The 20,808-nt window shown below is 44.4% G+C and overlaps 1 protein-coding gene across 1 annotated transcript in view; it reads right to left on the bottom strand.

The window, feature by feature from the left end:
- Positions 1 to 20,808, bottom strand: part of PGGHG (protein-glucosylgalactosylhydroxylysine glucosidase) — a 305,061-nt gene that overhangs the window by 241,444 nt on the left and 42,809 nt on the right. The window contains exon 2 of the mRNA XM_078682845.1: positions 17,565 to 17,826. Within this exon, the coding sequence (XP_078538971.1) occupies positions 17,565 to 17,817 (253 nt within the window). The 5' untranslated portion in view covers positions 17,818 to 17,826. The remainder of the gene's footprint in view (positions 1 to 17,564; positions 17,827 to 20,808) is intronic.

Genomic DNA, 20,808 nt, shown 5'->3' with positions numbered 1-20,808 from the left:
GAAGTGGCTGACGCTCCAGGGGACTGGGGAAACTGCCCGCTTATGGAAAATGTGGCACAGTTAAGCACATACCAGGGCAGCCTCAGTGAGAGGGGGGCCAGTGGTGCTACATCTCCAGACTGTTTTTATTCAGTCAATGAAGATTCTCAATCTGTAGGGAGTGTGGAGGACAGTTCAGGGGAATTCACAGATACGGAGAGTAGTACTTCAGCTCAAAGAAGTACCCCAAAAAAAAAGCGTGTGTCCAGGAGAAGACCCACCCCCGCAGATAGCCCCTCAGACATTTCCAAGAAATTAGACTGGGATTATTCAGCCACGTCACAGACCTACCTGGAACAAGATGGCGTCACCCCTTTGCCCTGTACACAAGCTTCTCCTCAGCCTGTCTCTCTGGAGTTATTATTTAGTACCTTGAAAACTATGCAGAGCGAGGCAAGAGTCGAGAGTCGGAGGGCAAGGCAAGAGTCAAGGAAGATCCAGAACACTCTAAGAAAAATGAACAAACCGTTTGATGAGGTTGACGAAAGGGTTACCCAAGTCGAGGAAAGGACTGGGAAGCTCGAGGATGACTTAAATAGTCTCAAGACATTCAAACAGGACCAGCAGAAAGTGGCGGATGATGTTCTCTGGAAGCTCGAGGACTATGAAAATCGCCAGCGGCGGAATAACATCAGACTGTTGGGAGTGACGGAGGGCTCAGAAGGGGATGACATTAGACTCTTTATTGTGAACTTATTAAAGGGGGCCTTCCCGAGCTAGCTACCTGGCAATGGGAGATAGAAATCCAGAGGGCACACCGCTTCCCCTTTGTGAAGGAAAGGCCAAGCAGGGCGTCAGGAGGGCAGGCCAAGAGCTATCTTGATTTATATTGGCAATTTTCTGTTAAGGGAGCTAATTCTGGAAAAAGCCAAACCTGAGTGTAAGCGCTCCTATAATAACGTAACTTTTTTTGCCAGGCCTGACTTCTGCCACGTCACCGTGGAGCGCAGATGGAGGCTCAGACAGCTAATTGCCCCCATACAAGCTCTGGGGTCGGAAGCTTTTTTACTGTACCCAGCAAAACTGAAAGTGGTCACTAAAGGGATGGTGAAATATCTCTTTTCTGAGATTAAAGCCAAGGAGTATATGGTGGAAGTACTGGGGTTCAAAGGAGGGTGAAGCTTGGGGTTGAGTTAGTTTAGTTTGGGTAAATGTCTTCAGTATCCTGGGATGGGTATGCACTCTTGGAATTTGGTTTTGGAATCAGTATGAGAGGTGGGGAGGCGGAGGCGACCACTGCATTTCCAAGCGTCCACACATAGGCCTTGGGAGGCCTATTTGCCTGTAGGGGGGGGAGGCATAATGGGGGGGGGGGACATTAGGGGGGATGGGGAGGGGGGTAAAGGGGCACACACAGCACACACAGCGCACGCAGGAGCACATTGAGTGTAGTATTATGTATTTTGTGAGATTTGTTGAGAAGTTGGATCAACCTTTCGTAGTCTTCTAATGTGTTGTAGAATTGCGTCTCTCAACGTCTGTGGGCTAAATGATGCACAAAAAAGGATCCGAGTTGCAGCATTTTTTAACATAATGAAGCCAGACCTGGTGTGTCTGCAGGAAACGCATGTGGAGGGAGGGAAGGGTTATCTACTTGAACAGTTAGGTTTTTATGTTTTAGCCCATACAAAACAAGGGGTCAAGACTAGAGGGGTGGCAATTCTGGCCCGTGATAGGGAATGTAGAGTAGGGAGAAAGCTGGAGGATCAGTGGGGGAGATGGGTGATAGTTGAAGTAGGGTTTAAAGGGGAGAAGTATACACTGATCTCTGTATATGGCTCCACAGGGGACGACCCTGATTTATTTGAGTTTCTTGATCTAGAAATGGCGAAATGGTCTTAGCCAGTCATATGCTGTGGTGATTTAAATATCAATAGTCCCTCGGATAGGGAAATTCAGAAGAGACAGGGCTACAGAGGGAGGAAAAAAGGACACACAGAGCTCTAGTGGACATGGCACAGCATAATTCTTTAATAGACCTATGGGCAAATTTATGCCCACAGTCTGAAGGTTCAACATACTTCTCGGCCCCGCATAAGATCACGGTAAGACTGGATTACTTTTTGATATCTCACTCGTTACTTACCAGATCACAAATAACAAAGTTTCCTCGCTTAGTTTCGGACCACAACCCTCTGGTGTTGATATTAGAACTAGGAGGGGCGGCCGTTAAATCATATGGCTGGACGTTTGAGAGGGCCCTTCTTAAGGAAAGGGAGTATGTAAGCTATATGAGCAATTGAACCTCAACAGCCGGCACCGAGACAAACAAAGCGGAACGAACACCGGACCCCTCCCCCACTCCGAACAGAAGTAATTGCTGGTGGATACTCTGGGAGGCATCGACAACGGACCCCCTCACGACGGCAGCAGAGGACGCTGCACCGGGACCAGCGCGAGACGAGGCACGACAGCGGATCCCCCCCCCCTTCCTCCGGTCAGCTCCGCAGCAGAAGCACCCCAGCGGACAGCCGGCACCAGGACCAAAGCGGGACGAACACCGGACCCCTCTCCCACTCGTCGGCAGCAGAGACGTTGATCGCTGCACCGGGACCAGCGCGGGACGAGGCCAAGACAACGGAACCCCCCCTCCCCCCTCCCGCCCACACCGCAGCAGAGGAATCCCAGCGGTTTGTAGGGTTGAGAGGGGCTTGGGGATGCTGGTTGCTGCACCGGGAGCCCTACAGACCTGGGCTGCGGTGGACGCCCCACCCGCCTCCCTCCCTCCCTCCCTATCTCGATGCAGACACAGAGGGGACACAATCTCTCGCAGCGGACGGCGAGAGCTAATCACAGCTAATCACCGTAAAAAAGGTATTTACTTTATTTGAATTCGCCTATACTCCTTTCCATTGTTCAAAATGGCGGGGGTCTAAAAACACTAAAAAACTAAGGCAATAAATAACCTCCTGTGCCTCCAGATGCCCACGAGGCTCCTTCAAGATAAGACGCCCTCACAGCAATGTAGAAACTGGCTAGTTTGAAAGTGAAACTGCCCTCACTGTCCACAGAGCAACTACAACAAAGAGAGGACTACTGTCTCCCTCACCCTTATGTGGCGGCCATTTTTGTCCAGTCTCTCTTTCGGGTGGCCATCTTGGACTAGTCATTGTTCACTGGAGCCCCTGTCCTCCCTACTTGGCGGCCATTTCTAGACTACTCTTTCTCTCTTTCTAGACTACTCTTTCTCTCTTTGGCGGCCATCATGGACTAGTCTTTCTGACTATTATTTACTATCAGTACCACAGACTCCACATAGCCCTGTATTTAAATCTTTGTGGGCTTAAGTGTCTGCCTCTTACTGCAGTATTATTCTACTACTGGTATTTTGCACTTTATGTAACCTGGTGTTCTTGATGTGCTTAAGTGTCTGCCTTTTACTGCAGTATTATATTACTATTGGTACTCTACACCTTATGTAACCTACACCCTTTTTCACTTTTCCTCACCAACAGGGCACTGACTGCTACCTCTTATTCTACCGGCTGCTCACTAGTGCCATACTTTTCATTGCAGTAATTTGTTTGCACCTATATTGGATCTAGTAATTTCATTAGTAGTTTAGTCCTATTTATATACTGTATATGTGGTAAGCTGCACCTATCTCACTTTGATCCCTATCATTCACTGATCGCTACCTCAACTATTTGGTTATTATTGTAAACTACTTCCATCTCACTTTACCACTATGATGCACTGATTACTACCTCATTTACTTCGTTTACGTCACGTAAACTGCACCCAGCCACTTTCTACACCTGGATTACACCGCTGCTACCTCTTACATTATGATGTGTCAATTTGGCTCCACCTAATTGGTTGCTACCCCTCATATATTGTACATGATGTAAGCTGACTGCTACCTCTCACTTATTGTACATTGTGTAAGCTGCATCTACGCACTGTTTGTTCCTGGATTGTATTGACTGCTACCTCTTATACTTTTGGCCACTCTCTAGTGTCACTCCTGTGCCCTGTAACCAACGGCTGACAGTTTTATTGTCGTCTTTTCTCCCACACCCAACGTTACAGCCATCCTAATATGGATCTCATCGGTAAGCACACATACAGAATCAACTACCCTTCCACTCTCACCAAAAAAGCCGCTAAACGCTTTAAACATAGCTTCTTGAGGTCACACCCTGAAACACCCTTTGCCGACACCTACTTCTCACCGGGCAATGGAGCCCTGAACATTGATATCATCTTCCACACCTCACGCACAGCCCAATGGACAAAAGCGTTTCTAACCCTACTCACCGTCTAAACCACCAGGAAAACAGCTCATGGCATAACTCTCTCTATCACACCTTCCCAACTCTTCCCTGGCAGAACCACCATTACCATCTATAATAACGGGATTGTCCTAATGCAAAACCCACGACAAGAACCTGGAAATACTAGACAACCTGTTCCCCAAGTTCAAAGAGCACCTTTCCAAGATGCGGACCTCCACCCAGAACTCCACCAGCACTATCACCCCTGACGTCGCAGCCCCCACCCACAACACTTCTAACATAGCTCAGCGCCGGATCCACACGCACCTCACCTCTACCCCCAGCACCCTAGTCAATCGCCCACCTGCTGTTACCGCCCCACACTCCCCAAGCGCAGTCCCCAATCTCTCTCCCTCATACACTAGCCGCCCCTCTAACAATACCCCTTTGACCCCCACTCATACCTTTCCCATCCCTCTCTCCCCTGACATAACAACCCCCACCCACAACACCTCCTACCTAGATCAGCACCAGAACAGCACGCGCAATGACAAATCCTACCCTTTGGTCCCCCCCATTCTCAGTCCCCACGTGAGTACACCCCCCCATACATCCTCGATACACCCACATCCTCGATTCCCCCACGCCCCGTTCCCCCCACGCTACGCCCCCCATGAACGCCTCTGAACATACCACCGTCCGGAGTTTATCTCCCCCCCTTCCCTCCCCCCCAAGGCAGATCCATCTCCCTCCCCAGCTCCCTCCCCACTCTCACTCACGACACCCCCACCCTCGCAACCAGTCCCACAGAACATACCGCCTCTCTTACCTTAGCATCCCCCCCTCTCTCCCCTCCCATTCTCAGCCCCCACTACCTTCCTGCCACCCCCACTGTCTTCAGCCTTCACTCTCTCTTCAACTCACCGGCATCGTCTCCCCGTCTCCCACTGACGACACTACCTATGTCTCCCACCCTCCCCCTACTTCACCCACACCCCTCGCCCAAAAACCCGCCCACACTTCGAATGCCATCCCACTCATTATCACCGCAGAACCTTCCAACAACGCTAGCATATCCCCCCTCGATACCCTGCCCGCTCTCTAGCTCACTACTCAACCATTCACCAATGGCTCTCACCACCAACGCCATCTCCAATCCTCCTCTTGACCTGACTTTATCTACCCTCCAACAAGTCAAAGAGGATCTCCTACAAGTCAAAGAAGATGTCCACGCAATCAAAGACCTTCTCTTCTCACAGCCCAGTCTACCTCCCACCATCCCACTACCCTACAAACGACGCACCCTCCCTGCATACCCTCGCCTCCAACGACCCCCGAGATGGCCGACTATCCCCGTTCGCAATAACTCCCACCGCCCCCGCCGTGTCATCAACTCACTGTCTGACCGCAACCTATGCTCTCTCCTACGCTCTTATGGCCCAGGTCCGGTAAAACACATATCCAACACACACATCCCCATACCCACAATTCTCTCAAATCCTCTGAGGCTCCCAATGCATAGCAACAGAGGTTCCATCCCTAACAACCTCAGAAAAGTCCCCCTCTCTCTAGAAGGCTCGACCACCCTTCTCACTCCCAAACTCAAATGCATCCTACTCAACTGCAGATCGGCCCAGAGACACTCCTCCGACATCGCTGATCTCGTCTCAGCAATGGATCTGGACCTAGCCATTCTGACTGAAACGTGGCTTACTGAAGCCTCTACCCCGATAATGGACGTATTAGTCCCCCCCAATTATCACATCATTAGACTGGACAGGCCTGGCAAGACGGGCGGGGGAATTGCATGCATTTTTAGGAGCAACCTCTCCGTTACTAAAGCCGCCTCCCCCTCCCTTACCTCCTGTGAACTCCTCTGCCTCGATATCACAAGCGAGGGCAAACAAGTTTGTGCTTTACATCTTATCTATCACCCGCCTGGTGACAACCTCATATTCACCCAACAACTCATGGACACGATCACATCCAATGCCAGTCGGCAGATCACCCAAGTCTACCTGGGTGACTTTAACCTCCACTGGAATGATCAGAAAGACACAGCGGTGAATAGTCTCAAAACTTTCCTTAATGCGCTTGACCTCACCCAAATATGCGATAGACCAACACACGACAAAGGCTCGATACTCGATCTCATCATCGCCAAAGAGGACTCTACCCAACTGGAGGCGATCCAACCCTGCGACTGGTCAGATCACCACATTATCACCTTCTTTATCAACGAAAAAGTTAAACCTAACCCGGCTCAACCCACCAAATCCAAAACCTGGGAAAGGGACATGAAGAATCTTAACCCCACTACCCTGCCTCCCCACATCGGCAGTCTCCTCCTTCCCCCTTCAGGTTTCTCGGATGTTCAATCACTGACCGACCACTACCTTGACTCTATGAATTCAATAGTCAATGAAGTCGCTCCATTGCAACTGAAGAGAGTCTCCAACAAAATTTCTAACCCCTGGTATGACGGCAGACTAAATGACGACAGGCGTACTATGCGAATGGCAGAGCGTACCTGGAGATCTGACCCCTCATCACTGCATCTAAAAACGCTTAAAAACAAGAGAAATGCCTACTTTAGGAAAATAAAGCGCACAAAGTCGGACTTCTTTAGCCGCCAGCTGGACCAAGCAAAAAACAGGCCAAGAAAACTGTTCGAACTAATCAAGACTCAAACAAAGACACAACCCTTACAATCAAACAGCGCAACAAGCGACACCCCACACTGTGAAGCCTTCTCTGCTTTCTTTAAGCTAAAGACCGACAACATAAGAAATGACCTCGTCATGGATTTAAGCCGATTCCCCAACCACACCAGAATGTCTAACATTCAACCTAAAAACAAGGCATCCTGGCTGTACTTCGACACCTACTCGGAAGAAGCAATACACAAACTACTCTGCACCTTGAAGCCCTCTAATCACCTCACAGACCCCCTACCTGCTAATGCAGTAAAAGACTTCATCCCCTTGCTCCTCCCTCTTTGGACCAAAATCATCAACAGCTCCCTTCAACAAGGTCTCATCCCAGACTCCCTCAAGGTGGGGCAAGTCACACCTATACTCAAGAAACCCACAGCTGACCCGTCTGACCTGAACAATTACCGGCCTATCACCAATATCCCCACCCTGGCCAAACTGCTGGAGAAATGTGTCCAACTCCAACTAACAAAACACATTGACCAATTTGACCTCCTCAACCCTCACCAATCAGGCTTCCGAGCGAAACATAGCACGGAAACAGCTATGACACACATAATTGATGACGCCCTCCAAATCCTTGATCGCAATGAGTCCTGCCTCCTCATCCTTCTTGACCTCTCTTCAGCATTTGACACGGTCAAACATGAGAACTTATTGGAGCTGCTAAGCACTAGAATGGGTCTATCGGGAACTGTTCTCAAATGGTTTTCTTCCTTCCTTCATAACCGGTCTCAGAAGTTCAAGATCGACAATGTGCTATCCACACCGGTGCCTGCAGATCTAGGTGTTCCACAAGGATCTTCCCTCTCCCCCACACTGTTCAACCTCGTCATGGAACCGCTCGCCACATTGCTCCAAGCATCCAATGTTCAATTCCATATGTACGCCGATGACACACAACTTTACCTAAAGCTACAATCCCCGGAAGATATCAAACTTCTGAATTCCACACTTAGCAACACTCAATCTTGGTTGGCCGATAATCACCTCACACTAAATGCGCTGAAAACTGAGTTCCTACTCATCTCACCCCCGGCAAAAAATGTCACCACCCAAACTTGCCTCAATAACCTAACAGCACTCAATGTCCAACCTACCATCGTGGACTCAGCGAAATCCCTAGGCATCACAGTCGACGCCAAGCTCAACATGCAACAGCACGTTAGCAAAGCCACAAAAGGAGCTAATTTCCAAATCAACACACTGAGGAAACTTAAACCCTTCCTCCCTGCCAAAGACTTCCAAACTGCTGTACAAGCTTTAGTCATCCCTCGCATAGACTACGAAATTGTGGCCCTCAGCGGACTCCCGCTATCCACAACAGCACCCCTAAGAGCCTCCCTGAACGCTGCCGCGAGACTCATTACTGGCTCAAGAAAACATTCGCATATATCCCCAGACTTAAAATCTCTAAAATGGCTGCCTTTTGAAGCCAGAATACAGCTAAAAATTGCAGTTATGACACACTCGGCCGTGCATCACAAGGCACCCAACTACCTCGCTCAAAAGTTGTCTATATCAGGAGGGTCGAGATCCCATCGAAGTACAAAATAATCTACTCCTGAAACCTCGTAGATTCCGGAAAGAAAAAACATACAAGCGCTCCTTCTCAGGAATGGCACCCAGGATCTGGAATGCGCTCCCTCCGGAAACCAGGCTTATCTCCTCCACTGCACTCTTCAAGAAAGAGGTGAAAACAATCGTTCTGGCCAAGATCTCCTGAACTTTATAGACACTGGATCTGAGACTCTGCATTGCTTTGTATCACTGATCACCTTGTCCTTTGGCACTATACTCCTACTTGATGGTGTCACTACTACGCTACTCTCTTACTACCGACCAATATATGTTACACTTTGGTGTATTGAATCACCCTCCCGATGCCCCCACCCAGTGCTTTCTCTATCCTAAGAAATTGGTATAAGCCATCCACACATCCAAGGTTTTACCTAAACCCTTCTGTAGTGGGAGCAATGACTTGTGCCGTCTTATATTACTTGTTTACCTGATTGTATTTTGATATGTTTCTGTACATTACTGTTATCCTATTATGTTAGTGATTACTATACTGCTCCCATTATCTTGCTCATTCCTGCTGCCCCTACCCCTGTCTCTGTGAAGCGCTCTGATATCTGTAAGGATCTTGTTCGCGCTATATAAAACTTTGAATAAATAAATAAATAAATAAATAAATTGGATTAAAGATTTTTTGAGGATTAACAGAGGGAGCACGTCATCGGGCAATGTTTGGGACGCGTTTAAGGCAGGGGTCCACGGGGAGACACTCAGCTATTCACTGCACAGACAAAAGGAGGAAAAATTGAAGGTGGAGGAGTTGTTTAAGACCTTAATGGAGGCAGAGGAAGAGCTGACATGGCTAATACAAGCGGGCAGCCCTTTGGAACAACATTTATTGAAAATAATGGTATTAAAGACGGATGGAGCAGAGGGCATAGCTAGTAAAGCTGCAGCTAAATATTTGGCTATAAAGGAGGAAGCATTTGAAATGAGCGAGAGGGTAGGCCATATCCTGGCGGTCAGGACAAGACAGAAGATAGCTGCAGGGGATATTAAGTGTATAAAGGATAAGCAAGGAGGGATGATTGCAGATCCTGTGGGTATTAGAGAGGTCTTCAGGGAATTCTATTCAGATTTGTATGAATATGAGCAGGGAGGAGAAAGTATAGACATTAAGGAGTACCTCAACCAAGTTATTGTAGACGGTCTCCCCGTGGAGGAGAGGGAAAGACTCGATCTGCCAATCAGCCTTGAGGAAGTATGTGTGGCTTTGGCTGAACTCCCTTCAGCAAAAGCTGCAGGTCCAGATCAGATAACATTGGAATTTTATAAGACATTTAGGGATGCTTTGGTATCTGATTTATTAGATATATTTCTCCAGGCACAACAGGGGCTCTCAATCCCAGTATCCTGGGGAGGTGCGGAAGTCATAGTGTTATTAAAAAAGGGTAAGCCACCTACAGCCCCAGGGTCATATAGGCCTATCACTTTAATGAATTCTGAAGCTAAACTCTTTTCTAAGATTCTTGCGAAAAGATTGGCCAAGGTAATAGAGGAGTTGGTCATCCCAGAACAACATGGGTTTATCCCAGGAAAGGGAACCACTGAACACATTAGGCAGGTTATCACTATGTTCGATGCCACGGAGGTCCCGGGAGACCCTATGGCTGCATTATTCCTGGACGCTGAGAAGGCGTTCGATAGGGTCTCCTGGGATTATCTGTGGGAGGCGATGAGATGGTTTGGCCTGGGAGAAGGATACATCAGAGCGGTACAAGCATTATATACAACCCCTACAGCCAAAATTAGGATCAATAGGGAGCTTACTATGGATGTACAGATAAGAAGAGGTACGCGGCAAGGGTGCCCTTCATCTCCCTTTTTGTTCGCAATCTATTTGGATCCCTTCCTGCGAAGACTGTCGGTTAATCCCAATATCCCACCCTTAACTACATTAGGTACGGTGGTTAAAGTGTTAGTTTATGCGGACGACATCACGATAATAACCCCTAATCCTTCCCTGGCAATAACAGTAATAGAGGCCGAGGCACATAGTTTTGGGAGAATCTCGGGGTATAAGCTTAACAGTAACAAGACCCAAATTGTAAAGAATCCTCATGCCACTTGCAATGACCCAAGGGTGGTTAGCGCAGCAGTATATTTGGGCGTTGACATTGCTACTGATTTAGAGACGTGGTGGAGCGTAATCTGACACCATTAATTAATAGAGTAAGTTCAGATTTGACAAGGATGAACAACCTCCGACTGTCCCTGGTAGGGCGTACCAACGTTATAAAAATGTTAGTACTCCCCAAGTTTTTATATTTCTTCAGGGCAATCCCACTATTTTTTGAAGCGCACTGGTTTAATAAACTAGAATAAATTTTGAATAAATGTATTTGGGCACATGGGAAGACTAGGCGGGCGTATACGTTTATGTCATTACCCAGGGAGAGGGGCGGTTGGGGGGCACCTGACTTTAGGCTTTATTATTGGGCAGCTGTGCTGCAGTATATGCAGGGCCTAATTGGAGGCGGCGGTGCCGATCCCAAAATAACTGCATTATCGACCAGGATATATGAATTCACTATGGGGTCCGGCACAGAGAATGCCTTCCTGAGTTGCACTGATTCCTCTTACTTTAAGAGGACGCGATTCAAAACTATTAAGGCAGCTTATAATGTCTGGTCGGCGTTTGCAAAGAAAATCAGTTTGGGGAGGTTTAACAGCTACACTAGATTGTATAGGAACCGTTCTTTACCACCCTTGATCTTTGCAGATACAACTATGGCTGAATGGACTAGGAAGGGGATAGTTAAGTTAGGAGACTTATTGGGGCCGGATGGGGGGATTATGCAATTTTCATCTTTAGAGACAAAGTTTCATATTAATAGGGGGAGTTTTTTTAAGTACCTTCAGGTGAGGAGTTTTCTCAGAAACAAAATTGGGGGGGCGGCTGGGTTTGGCAAAAACAATATATTAGAAGTAATAGAGAGAGGGGGAGATTGCTCTATTCGTAGTCTGTATGCTGCCATGGTAGCTACCAAGTCGGATGATCTTGAGAAACAAGCTGCCAAATGGGCTACGAAACTTGAAACAGATGTAAGCAATTTTCAAGCCTCTTTGAAATTAGGATGCTCAGTGCTATGCTCTGCCCCTCTCCAATCTCAACACTACAAAACGCTCTATGCACTCTACTTTACCCCAGCGCGAATTGCTCAGTGGGGAGGGACAGCTGGGATTAACTGCCCCCGGTGTAATGAGTTGGCGGCAGATAGTATTCATATATTTGCCACCTGCCCTCAGCTTCAGCCGTTGCTTAAAGGGATTGAGGGTTTCTTAGCAGGAGCTTTGGGGATCAAGACTATCTTAAATCCCCATTTGATAGTGTTGGGAGTTAGCGGGGATACTGACAATGAGTACGAAGAATTTGTGTTTATTGCGATGGCAGTTCTCAGATTGACCATAGCCAGGGTATGGCTGGATAAAATCCCTCCAACATTGCAACAACGGCTGGCCAGTATGCTGGCAGTTTACAATTTAGAGAAGGGAATATATGAGAGAAAGGGTAGGAGAGCGCGGAGGCTGGAAAACAAGATTTGGGAGCCGATCCAGCGTTGGAAAAATGGTATGCGGGGAGGCTAAAGTTAAAGATTTCCCATTCGCTCCTAGATTCTTTGCTTATTTTTATTTTTTTTTTCCCCATGAGTTTCTCTCTTTTTGTGTATATTTGTGCGATTTTTTTAGTATTACTGCTTAATTGTGCAATTCTATTGACTTAACTATAAAATGTCGGATGTTAATTTTCTGTGTTGTGCTGTGTACACGCTCCAAAAAAAGATTTTAATAAATATATTTAAAAAAACGAAAAAGACCATTGACCTTTACGGTCAGTCTCCACCTAATTATTTGAACGCTCTGCAATCCACGATTGCTTATAGCTGTACCTCTATGTGATGTAGTGGCACTAACAAATATAATGGCACATGCATTAAAGGTAGGAATTGCGAGTCCTTAATGGCGATTATTAAGAAAACGCTATTAAGGTGTTGCAATTACCTATGCATGAATGGTTTTGGAAACAAATTGTGATTCCTACATATGCCTTAATAGTTAATCTCAAATTGCGATTTGCTATTAAGGAATGGCTTCCCATTCCTTCCTATGGGCCTAGAGGCCCAAAGGAATGAATGGAATTGCATTCACAATTTGCGAATACCAAATAGGTACTCGCAAATTGCGCGTGCAATATCAAGGGTTCAAAGGTGCTAAAAGGCCACCCTGATGCACCCCCAAAAAAGGTAGGGATGCCCATGTGCTGTACACATATGCCCTAAGAGCATGTGTATGCACCACAATGCACTTTGAAAAATGATTTTTTTTTCATTTTTCAAAGGAACTTCAAATTACAATCAACTTGAAGTTGATGGTAATTTGCAATTCCAAATTGCGATAATGCAATTTGCGAGTGCATAATGCATTGCATTTAGGGAATCGCAATTTGAGATTCCTTAACTGCATTAAAATAGGTAAAATTGCTTTTGGGTTGATGCATCCCAAATGGCAAAATACCGGTCGCAAAGGGGTCGAATCTGCGAATGGTGCTCCATGCTCCAGAGCATGTGGTCTTGATTTCCCTGGATGCTGTCCCCTCACCCACTAGGAGACTAGCAGACTTCGGCCCCCAGTCCTGCTCACAGGCAGACGTCTTGCAGAGCTTTTCCTCCTCACACAGCCTGTCTGGCTGCTAGGCAGAAGACAAATATTTGGGGTCTCATCCTCCCCTTCTTATGGTCCATTTTCAGATACCAAAGCTGATTTAGGGTCTTAGTCTTTGTAGTTTTATATTGAGGTTCTGCTTCTTTTGACGTGTACACTATTCTTTTCGCTCTTCCTTTTGAAATGCTTTCTGTCACAGCAGGGGAGACTCTGAAGTTGAGAGGCCAACAACACAAGCCATGGGAGTGACTGGAGTACATACCTGGATAGCAGCCATCTGGATGTCAGCCACCTTTCTTCCAGTATATCTGCACTCATAATGTCATACAAGAATTAGAAGAAATACCCTGGGGAAAAAATATGTTTTTCCTATGTATACACAAAAGAAATGTATTGTGCTTGAACCTACATGGTTTATAATGTTTTACCACAATTAGAAGAAAAATACCAGAAGAAAGGTGATTTTCCTATGGATACACAAAGGAAATGCCTTGTGCGTGAACCAACATGCCCTGAGAAAGTTCTTTTTTGATGAAACTAGTTGGCTGTGGCTGTAAATATTTTAACATGTCAAAAAGAGAGAAAACGTTTTTCAAGTAAAATAAAGAACATACAAGAACTTCAGATAATTCAACTGGATCTCTTTTTACTTTGCTGTTTTGGGTGCACCACTATGTTTATATTTACATGTTTTTCTGCTGAGCAGGCGTATATTAAGCAGCTGGTTGTGTAGAGTGTTCACCCTATTTTTGACTGAGGACAGTGTGGGATATACGATTTGTATAACCTAGACACTGTGTCAAGTTGTTTGAAACCTTTCCAAGAAGGTCAACTCCTATACTGTGATTATGTCACAGAACAGCATGATACTCCTCAAAGAGGTCAATTCTTTAAATCAACATGCTGAACTGTATGCTCTGCCTAGACTGACACATTACCACTGAGGAGCTGCCCAAGCATACATTTTTACAGAGCCTTGACTTTATCTGCAGCGATAGATGCCTCATTAGCTGATTGGCCATGGAACTTAGCAAACATACCTAAGTGCCTTTGACTAAGCTACGGGATAGATGGGAAGCCTAGTTTGCGAGACCCCTCAATGACAATTAATGGGAATGCCAGGTTCAAACTTATTTAAATTTTGCTCGTCCTTAGGGCTTGTTTTATGCCCAATAAAATAAAATAATTCTTCCCTAGTGGAGGTTCCTGTTGTCATTGGTGCCACTTGGTTGGATTCATACAGCAAAGATCTGGCATGAGCAGGCACTCTCCCAATTATATATTGTTTATAGGGTTACAGTGAGGAAGATATTCTTATTTATACCCACGGCCAGCTATTCATTTAGCACACTGCGGCCAAATCCTCCGTGCCCACTGATTTTAAAACAATTACGAAAAAAGAGAAAACAGGACAGAAGACGGTCAGTCAGTTCACTCAAAGCATAACATACCCCATCTATTTAAGTGTATGTGTGCTGGAAAAATGTGTGAAGAGAAGAGAAAGTATCTCAAGTGCGCACCACTGGAGGAGCTACTGGTTGGTTCTCACCAGCTTGCCCGCTTTTTTATCATCATCGATCACTTTCTACAAAAGCAAATTTGATGCGTCCAGTGAAAGAAAACAGCATGTAAAAAGAAGAAATCAAGACCCCATGAAAAAGATGAGACTGAAGAAACCTCTAGTAAAATTGGGCTAGACTCACATACAGCCTTGCCACTTTTATTCCGAACTATGTGTCTGCACAAAGTTAAAAACACAGCATGTTGTAAACACTTCAAGGACACGCCACTTGTTTGGAGCCAATTTGCAACAAATGTTTTGGGACATGCCCCGCCCTCATACAATACTGTGTGGAGATTACTACACACCTTACCTAAATCAGAGGAAATACCACAATACATAGATGGGAAGACAGTGCTCTGGGATTGTTTAAAAAACCTCGCAACTCGTTTTCTGGACTTAGTCTCACTGCGTGCAAAACACCAAGCATCTTGACATTGGAAAATGAGTCTACCACCCAGGCCGTCATGTGACACCGGTCAGTGGAGATATGTGCAGAAGTGGAGAGCACGGCAATTAGACAAGAAGAGGCAAGGGCCAGAGGAAGCATCTCCTTTCACAGGGTGAGGAAAAAAATGCTGACAGCATTCCAGACCAATGGTAGGGATGAATCCTTCCCCTCTAGACTAGCTGTTAGATAAAGTATGATCAATTTCACACCCTCACCTCCACCACAACAGCATCCAGTGGGACATTCTGACTAACTACATTGCTACGCCTCTGTGGGAAAAACATTGCCAAACATCTGGGTAACATCTTGTTCTTTCCACCACACTCACTGACTCTGCCTTAGACGGTGAGCTCACGGCGAACACCAGATGATGGTTACCCTCCACTATACCCCCACCCAGGCCCAACAACACCTTATCCAGATACCTAGTGGGATCTCTATCCTACATATTGCCAAAAGACCATGCGTATATGTCATGCCACTGTCCTCCAGTATGTTTAGTTTTATATATTTGAGGCTCTTATTCTGCTTATTTTCTTAACTAACATATTTCGGACCACAAGCAAGCTGCAAGACTATCTTACGCGCATGTCTGTGGATCAAAATCTGAAGACAAGAAAGTTGCCAAACATTAGGCACATTTATGATGATTGTGGTTCATGAATTAGTTGTATTATTTGTTGATTGACATGCTACAATAAGTAGAAGAGAAGTTTGTAATGCATTTACTTACTGAAACACTCAATATAAAGATGGTTAGAAAAGCGGAGGCTAGATATCACCTATAGTTTGCCAAATCAGTTGGATCAGTCTGCAGCTTCTTCAATAAAGAAGAAATCATTACTCACTGAGGGTTTGAAAAGAGTGTTTCTTAGCTCAACGAATGGTTAATTGCAGATGTAGTTAGAGGAATTCCTGTGAGTAGAAGGAGTACAAGTTCCTTTAAAATGTTTGTTGGGGAATTATTCAAGGGAGGACTTGAGATTTTGCAGCAATTAATGACCTTGACGTAAACAACCAAGTAAGAAAACAACTTCGAAAATATTGAGCAGGTTGTTGTAGTGATCTTAATAAGCTCTTCATCGAGTTCAATGTCTGGTCATGGAGGAATAGTGTGAGTGTGAAAATAGTGAAGTCAAATATTTTCCAGTCACCTTTCTCAGGAGATGAGGCAAAAGCTACAGAAATTGTCATTAAAAGCTATTTCCAATTAGTAATAAGATTTTTGTGATTTTTACATGCCACAAAAGGTTAATTTTTCTTAAGAGGATCCGAGTTGCGGAGCCATTTTCTCGAACATTTCCTTTAGGTCTACTTCGAGTTAGAATCTCTCTCCCTCTAAAGAAAACAACCTCACTGCAGACTTCTGAAATTTGATGACTGTATGTGTTAGAGATCAAGTACCCCAAAAATATTTGTTTTAATCTTGTTAATCATTGGTAAAATGGTGACATATTTAAAGGAGAAAAATAAAATTCCATTGAGGGCGATGGATTTTCTTTCAATTACGCTAATCTCTCTAACTATGTATCCTTCATTCAATGAACAAAATGACATTAGGACTTTCTCTTTACGTAAATGTAAAGTGGGCCTGGGATTGTTCTTTAAAGAAAAATGTTCATTTTTAACAGAGCTGTACAAATTCCTTTTGATTTTGAGAATCCAGTGATTCGCAAAATCACAGGGTTTGTCACTGCATCTTTCTGGGTGCAAATCCCATTTTGCAAGCTATTCCAGATCGCACTTATGAGGGTACATGAAAGGGGTGTCCCCTCTTACTTGCTAGTCGAATTGGTTTGTATCAATACGTTGCTACCATAATTGCTGTTGCAAACTGTTGATCAGTAACCAACACCTCAAAGGAGGTAGTAAAGGATTTGCAAAGTAGTCATTTCATTGAGACACCTTCCCCTTTGTGACTGATGTTGACAACCTCATGGGGAGTAGGAAGTGGCCAATAGGACCACTGCCTGCTCCCCCAGATGTTTTCCCAAACGAAAACCCTATTTGTTTAGAAAAACAGCATGAGTTTCCTGTTTACTGTTTTGGAATGCAAATACAGGGAAGGTCATGCGTAGTTCCTTGCGGGCCATCATCCCTATGTTCGCAGCCTGTCACGTGGGGTTGCGAATAATCACATGCCTAATTAGTACTCATTAGGAAGGTCATTCTGCAAAACCCTGCAACTGGACAATTTTAGATGTGACTGTTAGTACATAGGATGCATAACAAAATTAAGACTGGTTGCAAATATTTGGGCCACAATTTGCAACCAGTTTCAGCAAACAGTATTTTAATACAACTAACCCCTAGTCTTTTATTAGACAGGTTCTGTGTTTTACCTGTTTGTGTGTTTAAGGAGAAGGAGTCTGTCAGCGGCTCTTCACTAGCGACATTCATCCGTACATTGACAGGGCTTGGGATGATGGCACGATGGCAGTCCGGAACAGCCCCATTGTAGATCCCATTGACATGGAGTACATCTCCATAGATGCGTGTACCCAAGTAGCCATTGGCAACGGTTCCTGAATAACGGGGGTCAGAGGGCAGGGAAGGAGCAGTGAACACTCTTGGATCTTCTCCACAACCTGACATAGCTGCAACCTAAACAATATACAACAAACAGTATAGTTAGAATGTGATCTCCCCTTTCAATGAATCACCAGCATACAGTGCATTTAATCAGTCTCGGACTTCAGTTAGAGCTGGGTAACAAACCTCCAGAAAATTAACCAACTATAAATCAAGGATGCTCTAACTTCTTTGGACTTTACTAGCTATTTTACTATGGCCTGACTCTAATCTGCCACTCTTCGAAAAAGTCAAATCATACCACCCAAAGGCTTGAAATATATGATGCAAAATGTGTTCACTCATTTGGGTATTTGGGTATTTGTTTATATAAAATATGTTATGGACTTTCTACACACATCATTGCACGGTTATATTCCAGTCAGAAAGCAGATTCACACTTTCTATTATTCTGTGCAACATATATCACACAATCTATGAAAGCCAAATGATTACGAAACAAATCAGCAGGGGATATGAACTAAACTGCCTTAAAGTGGAGGTGTGGGCAGAAAAATCATCATACCATTTATATCAACTATGTGAGTTATTTGGATGAATTTAAAATTCACAAAGAAAGATCCCAATTTGCTGATAAAATAAGGAATAAAATTAACATCAAGGGGGTGATGCGCATGATTAAAAAAATCAGGGAAGCAAACATCAACACTTTCTAAGTGATGCCTTCTATATGCCAAAACAGCAACAGTTTTAGAATTATTAACTCTGGTCTTACATATAGCATATTTTATTTTTTTGAAGTAAAATTGGCCACTGTTTGTGTTCTGTGAGTATTGCACACACACTGGGAGAGCCGAATGTTTAAGTACACCAAGAAAACAGGCTACATCTCAAAATTATCAATTAATCATTGCATCTATGACTATCTGCTTTGCATGAATAATATCACAGTTTTAGATGACGTACTCACATGTTGTGGACGAGCCCATACCAGGATTCAAAGCATCTGTTCCCTTCAATTCAATGCCCCAGGTTCGCTCTCACATCCAAATCAAGCCATCCGCCTGGGAGGATCCAGACTGGGCGCAAATAATCAGACCCCCTCCATAGCACTACACTTCGGCCTAACTGGCCATCAATCCACCTGGTGTGTAAGGAATTGCTTAAGTGGCTTCCAAATATATGTTGGTCTTACCATTGTGGATAGAGTACTGGTAAGTTTTCTGCAGTACACCAATCCAGCCACTCAGTATTTGGTCCTAGGAGCCTCAGGCAATCTGTGTCGTTGACACAGTCAGGAAGGACCTCAAGACCTGGCTCGTCGACTGAACCTCCTCACCCAAACAGATCAGAACTCCTCTTCCCCTCAGCGCCTTGAGACCCTCACAGGTGAGTAGCCGTGCTTTACAAACCCCTAATTGATTGATTGATTGATTGATTGAGGAGTGTGCCCCTACCCCATCCCTTCATCCCTTAACGTTTGGCCAACAGGTAGGCAAGTGCTGTATATCTTCTTATTTATTTAGGCGCCTTCGAACATAACCAAGCAGTGCTGCCAAGGGTGAAAGGACTATTTCTATCCCTATCATTTTATAAATTATTTCAAAAACTTGGGTCCAGTACTTCGCACAGGAGGGCAGAGACACAAGAGGTATATATAAAATGTGCTTTGTTGTGGGAGCAGCAGGGGCATTTTGGGTCTAAATCCAAACCCATTAATCTAAGTCTAGCTGGGTCTAGTGAAATCTATTTTGAAATCTGAAATGAAAATTTATGCCTGCTGTTCAAGGATACCTTCTCTGTTTGGGAGCAACAAAACTGCCATATTTTACCCAATATTATCTGTTTGGGAGCAACAAAACTTCCATCTTTTACCCAATATTTCACTTTGTATGTCAGGCTCCCAACTGCACTTTGCTATGGAGTCTGAGTGTATTCTATTACCTGTAGCTGATTTACATAATAAGGAAATAATTCCATTGATGCCAGTGGTTGCAATTAATTTCTCTAGCGCTAACAGCATGGGAGGGTCTGACTGGTCTTTTGAGTATTTCTCATGTATGAAGTTCCAAAGTCTAAAGTAAAGAAAATGTCTGGTGGTGATGCAGTCCCTTGAATTGCTTAAAAAAGGAGAGAGTTTTCCCTTTTAAACCCAGAAAGGACCGGGACATATAGCAACTAAAAAAAGAGAGATTCCTTTCTGTGTATTTGAATTTTCAGATAAACAATACCATTTAATCTAGTCAATTATACCAACAGCCCACCACATACAAAATTCCAATCAAAAGCATAACATTTTAGATGTATCTAGTTTATTATTTCTTTCTAATTAAAACCATTTGTTCATATATACAGTATACACAATTTATTTCAATATATAATTTTTTCAGTGCAACATAGTTTGTCCTAACAAAACATATAAAAAACATAAAATAATACAATTAAAAAACTCTTTTCATCAAAGGTTTGTCGACGCGTTTCGGTGCTTTGTTGTTTGGAACACCTTCCTCAGGACTATTAAAACATCTTCTTTCTAAAAATAGATACAACATTTATTAGTAGTGCAATCTCAAGTGGTGGTTTAAAGCTGTGTGGTTATAAAAGCAATGGGATTCAATTATATCTTACGTGTAAAGCAATTTTTATTTTTGCAATACCAGATTCAATCCAGGAGCGATTATGACATTAGTGGCTCCTCCTCCCTGTTGTATCATCAGAGACTCTGTATGTAAATTAACAGATGTTTTAGTTTTCAATCCACCAAAGTTAAAGTTGATTTTCTAACAAGTGGAATATTTTTTGAGATAAAGCGCTTACTTTTACTTTGCGCTGTGACAGTCCCAGACAATTGCTGCACTCATATAAAGTTGTTTTTCCGTATCTTCCGTATGTCAGTCTGGTCACACATGATCCAAAATACTGCACGGTTTCAAGAACAGATCCTTCCTCTTATTCAATTAAGGTAGGTCAGCAGTGTCTAAATAAACGTATTACATTAACAGTATTAGAAATGCGTTCGTTATATTTGCATATGTGACATTATGCACTACTGTT

Source organism: Lissotriton helveticus, chromosome 3_1 (genome assembly GCF_964261635.1).
Source record: "Lissotriton helveticus chromosome 3_1, aLisHel1.1, whole genome shotgun sequence".
Taxonomy (NCBI): domain Eukaryota; kingdom Metazoa; phylum Chordata; class Amphibia; order Caudata; family Salamandridae; genus Lissotriton; species Lissotriton helveticus.
This window is presented reverse-complemented; position numbering and strand designations above follow the sequence as displayed.